Genomic DNA, 20,182 nt, shown 5'->3' on the forward strand with positions numbered 1-20,182 from the left:
CAATTAACCTTAATTTAGGCTGAAAGTAGACTGAACAGCTGCTTCATAGCAACATTTCTAAATTTATTAGATAAATATCTCTAGAGAACTTCAGATTAAAAAGCAACAAAAACAAAATCTTGCAGCCTTCTCTTAGTCAGGAGAGTCTTGAAGCAGTGCACACGCCAGGAAGACTACTTTCCTGAGAAAAGAGACATTTGGGGCCCTTATTGCACAGAGTAGCTACAGATAACGACAACTGGAGATAAGAAAAATGTAGGTAAACAATGTTTAAAGAACACATCCCACGTTTCTTCCGTAAAAGGAATTTTAAAGTCCACTGATATTTTACTGAGGGTATAACCCCACTAGAGCCCCAGCGTAAGGAACCTTTGCAAATTTCAGATGGAATTCCTCAAAGTCTAATGCCATCATTCCATTCCTTTAAAATATATTTAATAAATAGTGACTATTATCTATGTCATCTTAACCTCTCAACATTAACTGGTATTATTATCCCTATTTCTATGAAGACAGACGGCCTTAGAACTGTTACAGTAACGACACTAGTTGTAAAGACAGGAAACTGAGGCCTGATTCCAAATTCTGTGCTTTTCTCAACAAACTGTGCTGCTGGGGTGACAAACCTCTGATATCATGTGTTAGATCTGCCTTTTTCTTTTACATGTATCTATTCTTTATTTATTTTAATTGGAGGCTAATTACTTTACAATATTGTAGTGGTTTTTGCCATACATTGACATGAATCAGCCATGGGTGTACATCTGTTCCGCATACTGAAGCTCCCCTATTCTTTAAAGTCAGAATCACGTTAGAAATCAGGATAAGTGTATCTTGAAGAAGAAGGAGAAGAAGAGAACAAAATTTTCTTGAGCTCTTTGTTCTAATTCACCCATACTGTTAGGGACTTTCTGCTGGCTCAGTGGCGAAGAATCTGCCTGCAAAGCAGGAGCTGCAAGTTCAAACCCTGAGTCGGGAAGAAACCCTGGAGAAGGAAATGGCAACCCACTCCAGTATTGTTGCTTGGGAAATCCCATGGACAGAGGAGCCTGGCAGGCTCTATAGTCCATTGGGTCCCAAAAGAGTTGAACACGGGTTAGTGACTAAACAATAATAACAACTCATACTATTATTTATGGTGCCAAATACATCCATGCAAATAATGCATGTTTACTGTAGAAGTTTTAGAAGTTCAGATAAGCTGGAAAAAAAAAAAAACTAAATAAATAAAATTCAGCTGCAATCCAACCACCCACAGGCCTCTAGTTTCATTTGACCTCAGCAACACTAAGCAGAATGTGACAGTATGGTTCTATCTAACATCTCTCCTGCTGTCACACACACATAATGAGAATTTTGGTCTAGAAACTGCTGCAAACACCAGATGAGGTTAACAGCAGTTTTGGACTTCCCGGGTAGCTCATCTGGTAAAGAATCTGTCTGCAATGTGGGAAACCTGGGTTCGATCCCTGGGTTGGGAAGATCCCATGGAAGAGGGCATGGCAACTCACTTCAATATTCTTGCCTGGAGAATCACCATAGACAGAGGAGCCTGGTGGGTTACAGTTGATGGGGTCACAAAGAGTCAGACATGACTAAGCGACTAAGCACAGCACAGCACAACAGCATCTTTAGGTCTTTGACAATAATCACTGCTCTATCATAGTTTTAATATTCATAAAACACTTGCATTTGCATGATGTAAAGTTGAGAAGTTTGAGTAAGTTTTTTTTTTTCTTTTTAAAAGACTCAGTATAGGGAGATAATCCCATCCTCACTGAAAACATTAAACAACATACTAAAAAAAATCTGCAGTACACAATCATTAGCAGTGTATTTCAAAGAATGAGATGATTGTAATTATCACATTGTAGGAGTATAGCAGTTAATAGACTTGGATTTAAATCTTGGTTGTACTACCTATTTCATGACCTTGGTCAAGAGATTCAATCTTTGTGGGACTCAATTTGATGGCTTAGCTGTAAAGAATCTCCCTGCCAATGCAGGAGATGCAGGAGACTCGGGTTTGATGCCTGGGTTGGGGAGATCCCCTGGAGAAGGAATTGGCAATTTGCTCCACTATCGTTTCCTGGAAAATCCCATGGACAGAAGAGCCTGGTGGGTTACAGTCTATGGGGTTGCAAAAAGAGTCTGACACGACTTAGCAGCTAAACAAAACATAGAGCTTAGCATAATATCTTGTATAAAGTCCTTGTAAAAGGAACTTTTAACAAAATCTTCAGAAAATTTGATTTTAAGCCTTAATGTTTCAATAAATATTTTTCTTTAAAAACATATTTTCTAAGATAGGAAATAACATTGTTTCTTCATCAAAGACGAGCTTTAAGAGCACTGCTACCTTTACTAAGAATTAGGCTCTGTTTTAAAAGATACAGGAATGAGTACCATGATGATTAACTACAAAAACACTATTCCAGGACTTTGTTGGGTACTTGGTGCTGTACAGAATTTTTATTCATTCCTAATCAGTACATCATGAGAAACGCTGGACTGGAAGAAACACAAGCTGGAATCAAGAATGCCGGGAGAAATATTAATTACCTCAGATATGCAGATGACACCACCCTTATGGCAGAAAGTGAAGAGGAACTAAAAAGCCTCTTGATGAAAGTGAAAGAGAAGAGTGAAAAAGTTGGCTTAAAGCTCAACATTCAGAAAACGAAGATCATGGCATCTGGTCCCATCACTTCATGGGAAATAGATGGGGAAACAGTGGAAACAGTGTCAGACTTTATTTTTTTGGGCTCCAAAATCACTGCAGATGGTGACTGCAGCCATGAAATTAAAAGACGCTTAACTTCTTGGAAGAAAAGTTATGACCAACCTACATAGCATATTGAAAAGCAGAGACATTACTTTGCTGACTAAGGTCCATCTAGTCAAGGCTATGGTTTTTCCTGTGATCATGTATGGATGTGAGTTGGACTGTGAAGAAGGCTGAGCGCCGAAGAATTGATGCTTTTGAACTGTGGTGTTGGAGAAGATTCTTGAGAGTCCCTTGGACTGCAAGGAGATCCAACCAGTCCATTCTGAAGATCAGCCCTGGGATTTCTTTGGAAGGAATGATGCTAAGCTGAAACTCCAGTACTTTGGCCACCTCATGAGAAGAGTTGACTCATTGGAAAAGACTCTGATGCTGGGAGGGATGGAGGGCAGGAGGAGAAGGGGACGAGAGAGGATGAAATGTCTGGATGGTATCACTGACTCAATGGACGTGAGTCTGGGTGAACTCCGAGAGTTGGTGATGGACAGGGAGGCCTGGCGTGCTGTGATTCATGGGGTCGACTGAACTGAATCTTCAACTTTTCTCATTTTCCAAATTTATCTCCCCATCTGTCCCCTCTCAGCAGTGCAGAATAAAGACTATTATGAATGAGCTTCCTATGTACCCTTAAAAATCTTTGCCTCTCATCATGAAGAGGACAATTAGATAATTCAGTCGACCATATGACATCCTGTGAAAATAGTAACGACAGACCTGCTACCATTCCCCAATTCCCACACCCAGCTTCCTTTTTCTAGCAGCTATCCTGCTCTCAAAGTTTGGCTTTTCTTCTCCAGCCCATGGGATGTGTAGGGCAGCAATCAGCACTGGTAAGCAGTGGTCTAACTGTAGAGCAAGGGGGTGGCTGCAGGTCTCTGCAGCGTTTTGCCTGCAGTTAGTCTGCACAAGAATAATTAAGAGTTGACTTTGGTGTTGTTTTGGTTTGGGCTATTTTACTTCATTCTTTCTCTATTTCCCTGGTTAACTATGACTAGATGTATGTATCAAAACTGTAATATGTGATTATTTTTAAACTAAGAATAACAATTCTAGAGGAAAAAACCAGAAATGTACATTGTTCATTTATTAAAATAAGTTAAATACATAATACAGAATTACATAAATAACGATACAGACATGAAATACTCAGCAGCCATTGTAAATAACTTTGTAAAACATTATTTACTGAAAGAAAATATTCATAATACAAAGAAGTGAGCTACAAAACACTATGGATAATATTTCATTTTTGCGAAGAAAAATGAAAATACATGCATGGAAAAACTACTAGGACATACATAAAAATATTATCATTGTTAACTTTGAGCTGTGGAATAAATTGTTCTTTCTTTGTACTTTTTGGTCTTTCCCTAAGGTTTCTATATTAAGGTTGTATTAATTTTGTAAATAGAAGAAAGCAAAATGGATTCTGATTTAATGAGGCAAAGAAGGAAGGTGCCAGCACTCTGGGTAACATCTACATTTACGGCATTTGAATGAGAAAGAGGATGTTAAGTCTAATATCTTAGACTTGAACTTTTTAGGCACTGATTTTTCTTTTTCTTTTTTTGTTTTTTGCTAGTTTCCATCTATTTTAGCTTTCGGGCTGCCTATCAGTATAATAATAGCCTAACTCAGCCTTAAGCATCTAGGTTAAAATAAAAGACGTAGAAATTTTTTATAAAACAAACTGTCAAACTAATATTTCTTATAGTCCTAGTGGTCTCATGAAAAAAATGCTGGCTGTAGACATAACAGAATCTTTGAAATCTTAGCGGTCCTTTAGTTTAATACAGTGGAGGTAAGAAATCTTGGATAAAGAGGTACTTCTGGAAATTGTATTCATCTTTTCTGGCTAAAGTAGTACCATTTGTAGGACTTCTCCAGTAGCTCAGTTGGTAGAGAATCCACCTGCAATGCAGGAGACCCCGGTTTGATTCCTGGGTTGGGAAGATCCCCTGGAGAAGTGACAGGCAATCCAGTCGAGTATTCTTGGGCTTCCCTGGCGTTTCAGTTGGTAAAGAATTAGCCCTCAATGTGGGAGATTTGGGTTCAATCCCTGGGTTTGATCCCTGGGTTGGGAAAACCCCTGCAGGAGGGCATGGCAACCCACTCCAGTATTCTTGCCTGGAGAAATCCCATGGACAGAGGAGCCTGGGGGCGCTACAGGCCATGGGGTCGCAAAGAGTGGATCACGACTGAGGACTTTCACAGTACAATTTGTAAATGCTTCTGTAGAACACTGTTTCTATAGCATTGAAAGAATCCTTCCCATTTTACTCTAGAAGGTTTAGGAGTAATCCCAGGAATGACTGAGCTAATCCATCTCACAATTTTGGCCACTGTCCCAAGAGCAGGGTTATCAAACAAAGCGTCTCATACAGAGGCCTTGACATACGATTCCTACACACACTACTAACAGATAGCCATGATAATATAGTGCTGCATGAAACTAAAACAACAGCATTCACGTGCTTTAAATGCATTCACATAAAAAACAAGCAAGACATAAAAAAAGAATTACATGTATTAGGCAACAGGGAATTACACAAACTGGAAAGACTAAAGAATTTATAGGAATTTATAGTGAAAACAATCTAAAGGTTTAAGAGTGTATGGTGAAGGGACTTTATTTCTAGATTTTACCAACAACAACTATCAGAGTATAGCTTATCTGAATATACTTTTGAGAAGCACCTGCTTTGAAAGAGACTTCCCACCTGGTCAAGGTAACTGTAACAAATTACTTAGGAAGCAAGATTAGTTTGAAGATCTGACTGCAGGTATTTCTCATATAATTGAACTGATATAGCTGTGGAAACCCTACAGACTTTAAAATCTGAGATTAAGTGATCCTGAAGTAAACTTCAAAGCACTGTCTGCAACCAAATGAATGAGAAAATACTAAAAAATGGGCATCTAGCTTAACCAAAGCCAAAAATATCACTGTGAAAAAGTGGAGCCCAAGGAAATACAAGCTCCTAACAGCAGCGATGTTTGTGTTTTGTTCCCTGCTGCATTCTAGTATCTAGAACAGCTCCTCCCCCATGATAGACACTCAATATTTTCATTAATGAAAAGCCAGGGACCCCTCCTGACATATATGAGGAATCAATCCAAATTCACTTCTTGTATCAATACTTAATAATCTCCCACCAACTGGAGAAGCTGTAAGACTAACATATTAGTGAGCTAACTGTACTATATTGTATATTTTTGAATGAGATGAGTGATGAAAAATTATGGTTCTTACTTTTGATAAGCCCAGATCCCAGTAATTTTGGAATTGGTATGCCTGTTACTAAAGTAAGATATGACAGTATTATGGAGACGTAACATTTCTTGTATTTCCATCTTCTTAAAACCCTGTGAACACAGTAAGGAAAACCAGTGCTGAAGTACAAGTCCTGCTTCCCCTAGACAATGGTGCATCGCCTAAGACACTTGTGCCGGCATCTGCCGGGCAGTGCTAACAGATGCAAGATATCAATCATCTGCTCCGTGTTCCCACCTTGTCCATCCAGCTTCAAATACAACCACGCTGAGCTACATGAGTCAGCATCTGGTCCCTCCAAAAGTTAGTGCATCACTTCTAAAGCAAAAAGGAAAAAGTTCACACTTCAGAGCCCTGAATCACTGGCAGAGCATCCATGGTGCATCAAGGTTTCAGACTCCCTTGAAGATCTTTAGCTCCCTGGATACCAAAGTAAAGACAGATCTGAAAGCTACAAAAAACAAACAAACAAACAGGTGGGTGGTCATATACAGGACTGCAACCCCAAGCAATATAAATGGTATTTGTTCCCACCATGGATTAACTGCTTTGAAGGATCAAAATACAGAATCCAGCAACATTCAACATTTAAGACAGTTTTCTTTAAAAAAAAAAAAGCACTAAAAAATGTGAGTAAGACAAACTTTTATTTTTCAGAAGCGAAAAGGACAAGTGGTGACTTGCCTTTCGAAAAGACATTAATATCAGGGTAATCATCTATCTATCTCATAGAGACAGCAGCCTAAGAAAGACTCTATTATCATACAGCTCTCAAACAAGTTCTATTAAATAAATCTCAGAACAATATGTTTTTAACAAAAACCAACAAAACAAAAACATCGACAACAACAAAAAATTAAAAAGAATCCATAAAGTGGTATTTGAAGAAAGAAAAATCTGAAGTCTTATATATTGAGAGTTCTCTATTAAAATCAAGGAGGCCCAAATCCTAAAACAGAAAAGAAAAAAAAATGTTAAAACACAATCTTTTAAAAGAATCCAATGAGGTTTTTACAGATGCACGTTTTAATGCTTCAGTTATTCAAAACATTTTTCCTTACACTGGGAGCACTTCTGTAAGTACTGCCAGAAATTATACAAATGACAGTGTAGAGATATGCCTTCTCAACAGGCCCTTCAAGTTTTAAATTTGGGTCTGGAATCTCAATTAAATGTTTTTATAACAGAGCTGCAGAAAATGGTATTGTTTTTTAAATTGCATTTGCTTGCTTTTTACATATTATAACTTTAAAACGGTCTATATACTTTAAGAAGAGAAACAACAACTTACATGTGCAAATAAGGTTATGTGAAACGACACAATCCTTCTCATAAAGTAGGAGCAACAATTTCCAAAGTGAAAATACTTAATACAAAATGAAGTAGTGAGTGGGGACTGGGGTGGGAAGTCGAGAACCCCCAGGGAAGGCATAGAAGGCCTAGGTTCTAGATTCAGTCTTGTACTGATTAGCTGTCTATCTTAGTCTCAGCTTCCTTAGGTCTCAATTTCCTCCCTGGGAAGGGGAGGCAGATGGGTGTCTATGCTTTGTTTCAATTTTAAACCCAAAGGCTCTTATACTTTACAAGGAAAGATCTGTCACTGTTCAATCTTCAGGCCAATAACTAGAAAGCATATCCCATAATTTTATTGGGAGAAAAGAAAAAAAATCTACCCTAAGGGCAAAATTATACTTAATATCCTATTTATACACGAAACACAGAGAGTGAATGATTATTCTCTTCCTGGCTTCTAGAAGCTCTCTCTGAACAGAGTCAACTGAAAATCCTAGGATTATGACCGCCAAAACATCCAGCCTGTGTTTCTCTCTGCCTTACTGAAAGCTGCTAGACAGTTCTAGGGTCAACAAATTATTTTCGTGGGCAGGACCAAACTTCAGGTTAAAATAAGTACTTGTAGTAGTTTCAGGGTTGAAACTCCATCAACTTTCAGGTTTAGGAAAGGAGAAGAGAAGAATGAAGTTTAAAGATCATACTGATCCTAAGAAGGACAGACAGTAGAAAAAAATATACTTTATTATCTATAACACATACTTTCATCATAACCATTATATAAACCTTTGCGCTCTTTTTGCTTTGATGTTATTTTTTTCTTGTGAACTTTGTCCTTTAACTATATTTACTACAAAGAAGCAATATGAATTGTGAACTGCAAGAGCTACGTGCATATACAAAAATGCTTTATAAAAAGTTAAACCTGTATTTCCTGATAAGCAAAAATACAGGTTTACAACACTAGATGATCTCTTAAATCTCCCCGGGTTCTCAAATTCTCATAATTTTATAAAGATAAGTAAGATTACATACACGTATCACTTACTGTTTCTTTTAAACAGTATTCATGGATATGACTGTGTTTTCCTAAATGTCTCATTGGTAATACTCAGTCTTGTAAGTCTGGTTCCATAGTAATCTATAATGTAACTACTTCCATCTGAAGGTCCAACAATCTAGAAGAGAAAATTTGCAAATTACCCATTTTACAGAAGATCCTTAAAAAATATTTTGAGTTTACTTCTCTCAGGTGTTAATAAAATTACTTCAGTAGCACCAGAAATATAACCTAAACTAACTCAAGGAAAAAAAGTAATTTAGTAGCTCATGCAGCTGAAAAGGACACTAGGGAAGCTCACAGGATTAAGAGAGCTGGGGGAGCTAAGGCCTCAAGAACTGAAAGGCCACACACATGAGGCCCTTGGTTTGGCCTCCCTGCATTTATTCCACAGACACGTGCTCCCAACTGGTTGCCAACTTCTAGATACATATCTTGGCAGTTTCCAATAGAATGTAAAATTTTCTTCCTCAGTATATATACATCAATTTCAGGGAAGATCTTTGACTGATGCGCCTGGTTTTTATGCCTGTTGCTGAACAAATTACTATATCCAAGGGAACAGGATGCGTATTGGCCAAGCCAGGCTCCCTCTGGGAGATGATATAATATGACTGACAGTCTACCAGAACCACATGGAATGGAAAAGGAAGAAACAAACTGACACACACACACACTCATCCTAGGAGTCTTGTCCATTTAATCACATTTGTGACAATCCACTTAACATGACCTCTACAACTTATCCTTTAAGATAATAATCTTCAAACTGCAGCCTTGGGGGTACACAGGGATTTACAAAGGAATATGCAGGCCCAGATAGCTGCAAGGGAATCCATTTTGAGATCCTTAATTCACATCAATACTCTTTGTGAAAATGACACACCTGATATCACACTAGAATAAAAGCATCATGCTAGGTCCCAAGCCCACTTCCCTTTCCCTGTGGTCCTTTCTTCAACTTGGCAACAGTAAAGCATACCTTCCCCATCAAAATACACTGAGTCTCATGATGGCATATTGCCTTAAGGTATAAAAATCTGATTTGTCGAAGAAGGGGATAATTCAAAATACTGAAGTCAGGCATGTCTTTTAATCAAGAGTCCAAAAATACTCTCTGTCACTGTTTAAAAGATGCAGTCCTAGTAAAATTTGACTTTTTTTTAGCTTACAAATGATTGGCTAATATCTGTAACATGTTCATGCTATTTTGATCAAACTGTATATCAATAATTACATTAAGTGGATATTTTAAATTCTATGCTATTTGTATTCTGTGGATACATTTTAAAATGGATGTAACAGTTTTATTTAAATAAGTCAATATTTGCAAACTAGAAATGATATCCTTTGCAACTTTTCAAGCTTATGATGGAAAACTGAAATGTCAACTTGAAACATTCGAGGATAGGGGTTTCTTAAGAAAAAAATTCTTTTAGGGGTTATGCAACTGAAGTTTGAAGAACACTACTATAGAGCATTCATCATTTTAAAGATAAATTTGGTTTTAAAGGCTATTCAACAAATAGTTAATTCCTACAGTCCAGGCACCATGCTAGACATTATACACAGAACAGTGAATAAGACAATCTACCAACAGGGAGTTTATTCTAGTGAACTATAAATGTTAATATTCAAATAATACTAGATACCTTGCTAGGTGCTATCATGTACTTGAACTTCCTCCAAAGATCAAATTGCTTTGTCTTGAGATTTATGAATGTGATTAATGAATTTAAATAAAAATTAAAACATCTTCAATGGCAAAGTCACAGAGGAAACTAGTACGTGTATTAAGCAAAGAAAGAAAAGAATGGGTGACTAGAATTTACAACATGTTTTGAGACTCTACAAAAGAAACAAAGAAAAAGGAAAGCCTAGCAAGTAGAAATAGGTTAAATCACATGGTTAAAAACTGGCCTAACCTGGAATATCTGCGTAGATTGGAACAAGACCTTTGCCCTATTATCTTCTTCTTCCTATGCCATCTCCTCTGACACTCTCACTTACTTCTGTTAAAAAAAAAAAAAAAGATCTCAAAAGTTGAAAATAAGGAAAAAAGATGATTGGATAGCCTTTTACTATCATGCATTTCTAATAAGCCTGCCCACAGCTCATTTGACTTTCTCAGGAAATATAACTATTTAACTAAAAATTGATTAGCGCCCAGATGTTTTTAGTCTTGGCAAGTTAGCAGTTAACGTATAGAAGAATGATACATTGTCTTGGTCTTTTGTTCCCCCTGTCCTGTAGATAAGTTAGCCCTAAAGATTACAGTTTTATTACCTGGTAATACATGGTCCAATTTTGTATATAATTTAGCAATCTTATTATAGCATTTCTTTCCCTTCAAACTATGTAATTCTGGCTCCTCAACAATTGATTCTATTGTGATAGATCCTCTTTCCACAGATTTGATTCAGCCTGGGCATGTAATCAATCACCAATGAGATGACAATCTATGAGACAAGTTCAATGGGAGGCTTATCTGCTTTTAAGAAGGTGTGTGTGAGAGGAAAAAAGGGCTTTTCCATTTCTGGAAGTAAAGATACAAGAAGTGATCCTAACCAATGGAACTGAAGATAGCAAAGGGAAGGAAGGAAGAAGGGAAGAAAAGAGGGAGAGAAGGAAGGGAAGGAGGGAATAAAGGATTTGGGTCTTTAAGTTCTAAATTAACAAATCTTAGAATTACCAAATCTCCAGATTCTTGGTATAAAAGATGTACGGCCATTTGTTCACTGACAACAAAGTATGAAACCTAAAATTATGTTTATTTCTCTGCTAAGAAATAGCCTGAAGCCAAATTCTACTTCTTGAAGTATTTCTATTTGATAAGCTGGGGCAGATTTCTGAAATCTATGGGGAGAAGAAAGACCACTTGACAATTAATGGACCAATAGGTTGCTACAGGCCTTCATCTTCCAAGAGGGAAATCAGGAGGGCCACTATGCTGTGAAAAGCTATTTATTCTATACAAAGGAGTGTAACGTATCTTGTGTGAGAAGCCCTAAAGTCATAAGAAAGCAACTTCATATCCTTCTATATGAGTTTCCTGAGGCTACGGTAACAAATAACCACAAAATCAATGGATTAAAACAATAGACATTTACTCTCACAGTTCTGGACCCCGTAAGTCTAAAATCAAGGTATCAGTAAAGCCACATGCCCTGCAGAGACTCTGGGGGAGGATCCATTCTAAGGCATCCCTTGGCATTGCTTGGCTTCTGGCCACATCACCTTGATCTCTTGGGGTGAAGGTCTTTACATCACCTTCTTTACTGTGTGTGTGTCTGTCTTTTCACTGCCTCCTATAAGGACACTTGTCATTGGATTTAGGGCCCATCCAGATAATATAAAATAATCTCTCCATATCAAAATTTAATCACATCTGCAGAGACCCTTTTTCCAAATAAGACAATATTCACAGGTTCCGGGGATTTGATACAGGCATCTTTCGTCTTACCATACCCCTATTCTATGAAGATCGCTGGTGGTGGTTTGGAGGAATTGGGTGAAATTTAATTTCTTTCCTGTCATTTCTGATTGTTTTCAACCATGAAATTTTATTTGCAGCTTAAATGCAAAAAAACCCACTTTGAATTGTTTACTTAAAGAAGTAAGCTTTTCAATAGGTGGAAAGTCTATAGCAAGAATAATAAATCAGAAAACTCTAGAAGTTCACATTAAAGAATGTTAAGCAGTGATCACAAAATTTCCTGTTTTTCTGTTCTTAATCTTTCATCTCCACTATCAGTTCAGTTCAGTTCAGTTCAGCTGCTCAACTGTGTCCAACTCTTTGCAACTCCATGAACCGCAGCAAGCCAGCCCTCCCTGTCCATCATCAGCTCCTGGAGTTTACCCAAACCCATGTCCATTGAGTTGGTGATGCCATCCAACCATCTCATCCTCTGTCGTCCCCTTCTCCTCCTGCCCTCAATCTTTCCCAGCATCAGGGTCTTTTCCAATGAGTCAGCTCTTTGCATCAGGTGGCCAAAGTATTGGAGTTTCAGCTTCATATCAGTCCTTCCAATGAACACCCAGGACTGATCTCCTTTAGGATGGACTGGTTGGATCTCCGTGCAGTCCAAGGGACTCTCAAGAGTCTTCTCCAACACCACAGTTCAAAAGCATCAATTCTTCGGTGCTCAGCTTTCTTTATAGTCCAACTCTCACATCCATACATGACCATAGCCTTGACTAGATGGACCTTTGTTGGCAAAGTAATGTCTCTGCTTTTGAATATGCTGTCTAGGTTGGTCATAACTTTCCTTCCAAGGAGTAAGCATCTTTTAATTTCATGGCTGTAATCAACATCTGGAGTGATTTTGGAGCCCCCAAAAATAAACTCAGCCACTGTTTCCCCATCTATTTACCATGAAGTGATGGGACTGGATGCCATGATCTCAGTTTTCTGAATGTTGAGCTTTAAGCCAACTTTTTCACTCTCCTCTTTCACTTTTGTCAAGAGGCTCTGTAGTTCTTCTTCACTTTCTGCCATAAGGGTGGTGTCATCTGCATATCTGAGGTTACTGATATTTCTCCCAGCAATTGTGATTCCAGCTTGTGCTTCCTCCAGCCCAGCGTTTCTCCTGATGTACTCTGCATAAAAGTTAAATAACCAGGGTGACAATATACAGCCTTGACATACTCCTTTTCCTATTTGGAACCAGTCTGTTGTTCCATGTCCAGTTCTAACTGTTGCTTCCTGACCTGCATACGGATTTCTCAAGAGGCAGGTCAGGTGGTCTGGTATTCCTAACTCTTCCAGAATTTTCCAGTTTACTGTGATCCACACAGTCAAAGGCTTTGGCACAGTCAATAAAGCAGAAATAGATGTTTCTCTGGAACTCTCTTGCTTTTTAGATGATCCAGCGGATGTTGGCAATTTGATCTCTGGTTCCTCTGCCTCTTCTAAAACCAGCTTGAACATCTGGAAATTTACGTATTGCTGAAGCCTGGCTTGGAGAATTTTGAGCATCACTTTACTAGCGTGTGAGATGAGTGCAATTGTGCGGTAGTTTGAGCATTCTTTGGTTACCAGTAAGTACTTTTAAACCTAAACTTTATCAAACAGATGTGATCCCTTGGTTACTTACTGGCTTTGCCTTGTTGTTGAAGTCAGATGGCTTAGATAACTCAAATATCTTAAAATTTAAAATATTATGATGAATTAATGAGTGAGGGACAAAAACAAACACTTCATGCAATTCTATCAATGTATCATTTTACTATCTAATCCATTTAAGAGTTTCTTCCATATAAAGAATGTAAATATTAACACTGGCAAGATCATCTCATCTCCGGAAGATCTATTAACCTGGTGAAAAAGTAAAATGACACAGCTGTTTGCAATTAGAGGATAATGATGCAACCCGTGTCCATCCCAATTCTCCAAAGAAGTAAATTCCCATTCTCTTAAAAGTTAAATTACATGTTTGTGTCCAGAGCTGACTTCTATGTCATTAATTTTAATATGAGACCATTAAAAAATCTAATTACTCACATTTTAATTAAGCACTAAAATTTCCACACAGTGCCAGAAATTATACAGTCAGATTCCCTGACTTCATTTTACTTAAACACTGATTAATATTAATCCTAAATGACCATTATAAATATCATTCCTCAAGAAATGAACAAGATTCAGCATTCTATCTCCTGAGGAAAACACAACATTGGGCTCAGTCTCAGGACTACTTTGTGTTTTGAACATTCCTTTCATTCACTAAATAAAAATCTGCCCACAGGTAAGTGAACTAAGTGAAATCTACCTAGATAAGATCATGTGACAAAGTAGAGACTACCCAAATTATCATCAGTTCCCTCAGTTTTCCAGGTCATTTCCCCAATATATCACTCCAGAGTTAAATAAATAAGAGAAAACTTGTTGGAACACTTGGTATCTAGTTTTTATATCAGAGAAGGCAATGGCACCCCACTCCAGTACTCTTGCCTGGAAAATCCCATGGACAGAGGAGCCTGGTGGGCTGCAGTCCATGGGGTCACTAAGAGTTGGACATGACTGAGCGACTTCACTTTCACTTTCATGCACTGGAGAAGGAAATGGCAAACCACTCCAGGGTTCTTGCCTGGAGAATCCCAGAGACAGGGGAGCCTGGTAGGCTGCCATCTATGGGGTCGCACAGAGTCGGACACGACTGAAGTGACTTAGCAGCAGCAGCAGCAGCAGTTTTTATATATTGCTGTCCTACAGCTAGTGAATTATCAAGGACATTGACCAACATTTCTAGTACTGGAAATAGATTTAGAGTGATTACACATCTAGTCCTTCTTTTGATCAAGACCACGTATTTCATGGAGCAAGGGCACAGGTTATGTCTTTGACAAAATCAACTGGCTTACACAGAAGTGAACCTATAAGCTGAATCTTACTTATGCTCTGAACTGAAAAGCCTAGGCTCTTAAAATTTCAGCAAAATTCAAGAATTTAGACAAGATAAAATCAAGACAACTCTTTTATCTTCAGCCTGCAGTTCCCAAGGAGACATATATATAGGCTGCCCAGCATGGCTTATGGCTTATGGGATTTTAGTTCCCTGATCATGGACTGAAATAGGTCCTTGGCAGTGAGAGCACGGAGTCCTAACCACTGGACTGCCAGAGAATTTCTCCAATGAGATATTTCTGATAATAAGTGGGATGTTATTCTCACAACACTTCTGAGAGAGTAAGATTCTAAGTTTCTTTAGGGCAAGGACCCCAACTTATACCTAAATGGTGCTAAGTCATTTTCACTTATGGTATAAAACCTACTATTTATACTTTATCATACCAACTTTTATTTTTTTGTTCATTAGCTCGTGTGCCCTATGAAATTTAGAACTTTAAAGACCTAAAGAAAAGCACTCACTTTTTAAAAACAACCATTTTTAGCCTATCTTCCCTATAATTGGCACAAAGACACACTTTTCACAAGTTACACTGCATTCAGCTCAAATCAGCAAAAATTTTGAGAGAATATGTTGAGCATACTATTAGTACTACAGGTGATTAATAAAATTAATCATTAGTTAATTAAATCAATCAATTAATTAACGATTGAATTTAAAATTAATTATTTTCCCCAAGGAATTCATGTGTGAAAAATCAAACCTGATGTGTAAAAGCTAAAAAAAAAAAAAACAATATATAACCCAGTGCTAAAATGAGTTACATATGTGTGTGTATTCAGTGGCTTAACCCCATGGACTGTAGCCTATCAGACTCCTTTGTCCATGGAATTTTCCAGGCAAGAACACTGGAGAGGGCTACCATTTCCTACTCCAAGGGATCTTCCTGACCCAGGGATCAAACTCACGCTTCTTGCGTCTTCTGCACTGGCGGGTGGATTTTTTACCACTGCACCACCTGGGACGCTCCCCGACTTACATATATTAAATGCCAAACTAATGAGATATTTAATAAATTTATTTATAAAATTAAAACTCTCTTGGAGATTATATTGCTTTGTATATTTTGCTACTTACACAGTTAATAGTCTTTAAGGAAATCTACTCTGCAATGTTGACAGGAATGAAAATGAACTTTTTAAAATCATCACAAAGAATCTTGACATACTTCACTTTAACGACTTTCTACATTCCAATACATATTTCCATTTTCCCTCTACCCATCTTCACCTTTCTGATTTGTGGCTGTTTGGTCTCTACTTAACAGAATAAATTTTCTTTTCTTTCTGTTGGTGAAGTACACATCAGTGGTTTTGATATAAATAAAAATGTTCATTGTGGGAGTGGGAAAAGAGGTTTAAATAAAATCAAATATTCTCATATTTTTTCTGATAAAAAGACCAAATTACCTAATTTATCCTTCACGATATGTTTGAATATATGTAAGCATAAAATTAGTGCTTTAAAATTTTCAGACCTTCCTTATGAATAACTATATACACAGCAGTTATACACAAAGTTGCCTATAACTGAAAAATTGTATGTTATACATGTACCACTGATTTAAACTCTGTTGAACACACAAAACAAATGAATTAATTCTATGTATTGTTTTATACCATTCATTCACACAGTGCTATTTGCATATTTTTTAAGAAACAAAAATAAGAAAAGACTTCAAAAGTTTACTAACAGATAAACTCATGAAAGCATTTTTAGTAAGTATAGATATATTTAAAGCTTACTTACCTTAGTAATATATGCATTAGACTTTATATTGTTTCAGTTCAAAGATGAAATAACCAGACCTATTTTTTTAAGGAGGATTTTCCTGGATTTTTCTTATAAACACTGTGAAGTAAAGTATGTTTTTATAGGTTTTGAGTTCATGCACAATATAGCTCTGGGATCATAGCCCCAAAGAAAAAACTCTGCAATTCATTGAGGAATAATACTTGATGGTAAAAAGGAAAGAATTAGGGATGGAGAAAATAAAGAAGAAAAAAGAATAAACAAAGATGATAGAATGTAAAAGGTTTATGAGGAATTGAAAAAGCATATCCAAGACAAAAATATTAACATAACTTATGATATTTAAAGTAAAAACTTACTTGACTGAAAAAATAATTCTCTAAAACTAATACAGTCAATATCACCTGTCAAATATATTAAACAACAGGTAGAATAAAGCTATGTATCTTATTTGGCTACTTTTGAAAAATGACTAATTTTTCCCCTGGTCTGAAAGCAGTCTACAGTGGTCATCCCTATTAAATGTCTTATTTAGGGAAACCTAGTGCCAAGCCAGGCTTCAGCAACACGTGAACCGTGAAATTCCTGATGTTCAAGCTGATTTAGAAGAGGCAGAGGAACCAGAGATCAAATTGCCAACATCCGCTGGATCATCTAAAAAGCAAGAGAGTTCCAAAAAAACATCTATTTCTGCTTTATTGACTATGCCAAAGCCTTTGACTGTGTGGATCACAATAAACTGTGGAAAATTCTGAAAGAGATGGGAATACCAGACCACCTGACCTGCCTCTTGAGAAATCTGTATGCAGGTCAGGAAACAGCAGTTAGAACTGGACATGGAACAACAGAATGGTTCCAAATAGGAAAGGGAGTACGTCAAGGCTGTATATTGTCACCCTGCTTATTTAACTTTTATGCAGAGTACATCATGAGAAACGCTGGACTGGAAGAAACACAAGCTGGAATCAAGATTGCTGGGAGAAATATCAATAACCTCAGATATGCAGATGACACCACCCTTATGGCAGAAAGTGAAGAGGAACTAGAAAGCCTCTTGATGAAAGTGAAAGAGGAGAGTGAAAAAGTTGGCCTAAAGCTCAACATTCAGAAAACGAAGATCATAGCATCTGGTCCCATCACTTCATGGGAAATAGATGGGGAAACAGTGGAAGCAGTGTCAGACTTTATTTCTGGGGGCTCCAAAATCACTGCAGATGGTGATTGCAGCCATGAAATTAAAAGACGCTTACTCCTTGGAAGAAGAGTTATGACCAACCTAGATAGTATATTCAAAAGCAGAGACATTACTTTGCCGACTAAGGTCCGTCTAGTCAAGGCTATGGTTTTTCCTGTGGTCATGTATGGATGTGAGAGTTGGACTGTGAAGAAGGCTGAGCGCCAAAGAATTGATGCTTTTGAACTGTGGTGCTGGAGAAGACTCTTGAGAGTCCCTTGGACTGCAAGGAGATCCAACCAGTCCATTCTGAAGGAGATCAGCCCTGGGATTTCTTTGGAAGGAATGATGCCGAGGCTGAAACTCCAGTACTTTGGCCACCTCATGCGAAGAGTTGACTCATTGGAAAAGACTCTGAGGCTGGGAGGGATCGGGGGAAGGAGGAGAAGGGGACGACAGAGGATGAGATGGCTGGGTGGCATCACTGACTCGATGGACGTGAGTCTGAGTGAACTCCGGAAGTTGGTGATGGACAGGGAGGCCTGGCATGCTGCGATTCATGGGGTCGCAAAGAGTCGGACACGACTGAGTGACTGAACTGAACTGAGTATAGAAATTCAAACATTCTAAATCTACCTCAATAATTTGTTGATGTGATAGTCTCAAATCTAGATATTTAAGAAAAGAACTATTAGTTCTGAAAAGTTCATGTATATGTGTACCAGAAAATAGTGGCTGAATCAACAAATAAGCTCTATCATTTGACATAAATAAAGCTACAAAGCACTGATATCACTAAAGAAAGAACCTAGTGTGAAATATTAACTAAATGGTTGGGTTTTAAAGACATTGAATTCTGTATACCTTGAAGAATCCCAATAGTACATTAAATTCCTTGGATCCTCATTTAAGTGAGAAACCCATTTCCAAGCATATGTGCAGAAGAACCTTAGCCTCTTCATGCCTGCTTTCCTGTCCCACAGTCAGAGAAGGCAGGATATTTGGTTAGGCATATGTTTATGAATAAAGACAGGAAAATTCCAACTTTAAAACCAAATATTTTCCTTGTTTAATTCTGGTATCTTATTGGTCCATATGTCGCCTCCTCCTCACAGTATGGTCCCCTCCTCACAGTATGTTACCAAAAATCTCCTAGATTTTGACTTTCTTTTAGAGCATAAGGATAACATCAAGCAGACAGAATTAAGGAATGGAAATACTGTATGAAAAGAAGAGCAAAACTGATGATAATCTAAATACACACTGACACACTTGCTGAAGACATTAGGTGCTCCATAAATGCTTACTGAAATGCTGTTTTGTGACATTTGTTGTGATAAATTCATCTCTTCTCTAATTTAAGAATCCCCCAGAGTTAACCACAACCAGTTCAGTATAATTTAATAGGAAATATCTGGTGGACTTTTGAATGCTTAAGGTTAACATTTCACAAACCTCTGAAGCAGGAGAAAACAAAGCTAACACAGAGAAGCAGAGATGAAGAGGAGAGTGGTGAGCACATCATTTGACTGCATGGATTTGGTCTTGTCCAAGACCAGCCCCACTCCTGGATTTTCCAGAGTGCTCCCAGACATTCCTGTTTTCTTTTTTGGCTGCAGCTAGCTGGATTTCAATTTCTACAATTTGCAACCAAGAGAAAATGGCAACCCACTCCAGTGTTCTTGCCTGGAGAATCCCAGGGACGGGGGAGCCTGGTGGGCTCCCGTCTATGGGGTCGCACAGAGTTGGACCCGACTGATGCGACTTAGCAGCAGCAGCAGCTGAATTTCAGTTTCTACAATTTGCAACCAAGAGAATACTAGTATAGAGAACCTGCCCAGTGCAAAAAAATTTTGTTTCTGCCTCTACATATTCATACGTAAATACAAGACTCCCACCAGTATCCTTTTATAGTGAGTGACAATGCAGCTGTAACAGGAAAAGAGACAGTAAGTTGGAAATATTGATAACCTTAATCCCTCTTAGAGGTTCATAATACAAATTTTTAAGCTTCTGAGTTCTCCAGTATCTCAGTAGCACTCACATTTACAAATCATATTTGAGCACAGGTCCTTTTTAAAGTTCTTACGTTTTTTAGAACTACTAATTGAGCTCAGGTTGGCAAAGGCCACTTGAAAACATGGCAATGGATCCTTTAGATCTAGCATCTGAAGAAAAATGAAAAAGCTTTCTAACATACTTAAAATGTACCTCAGAACTCAAATTTGAATGTAAAAGTAGTTCATCTTCTAGACTGAAACTAACTCACCTGCATTGAAATAAGAATGAAATCAATTAGGCTCCCAATTCCACAAAACCCCACAGTGCAAAACTTTAACAAACCTGGAAAAGAAGATAAAGTCATTTACAACCTGGAAAGCCTTATACATATTAATAAACTTTTCCATTTCCCAATAAATCATTACATATACCACAA

At 37.7% G+C, this 20,182-nt stretch overlaps 1 protein-coding gene across 4 annotated transcripts in view; it reads right to left on the reverse strand.

Annotated features, from left to right (window-relative positions):
* Positions 1 to 6,687: 6,687 nt before the first annotated feature.
* Positions 6,688 to 20,182, reverse strand: part of TM2D1 (TM2 domain containing 1) — a 46,185-nt gene continuing 32,690 nt past the window's right edge. For 2 of the 4 annotated variants that reach the window (XM_069593206.1, XM_069593225.1), the window contains exons 5-7: positions 20,015 to 20,088; positions 8,398 to 8,527; positions 6,688 to 7,008 (exon numbers count right to left, since the gene is read on the reverse strand). In XM_069593206.1, the coding sequence (XP_069449307.1) occupies positions 8,417 to 8,527; positions 20,015 to 20,088 (185 nt within the window). In that variant the 3' untranslated portion in view covers positions 6,688 to 7,008; positions 8,398 to 8,416. Of the gene's footprint in view, positions 7,009 to 8,384; positions 8,528 to 20,014; positions 20,089 to 20,182 lie in introns of all 4 variants that reach the window. The other 2 variants (XM_069593217.1, XM_069593235.1) reach the window with 2 other exon arrangements.

This window comes from Ovis canadensis, chromosome 1 (assembly GCF_042477335.2).
Source record: "Ovis canadensis isolate MfBH-ARS-UI-01 breed Bighorn chromosome 1, ARS-UI_OviCan_v2, whole genome shotgun sequence".
NCBI lineage: Eukaryota > Metazoa > Chordata > Mammalia > Artiodactyla > Bovidae > Ovis > Ovis canadensis.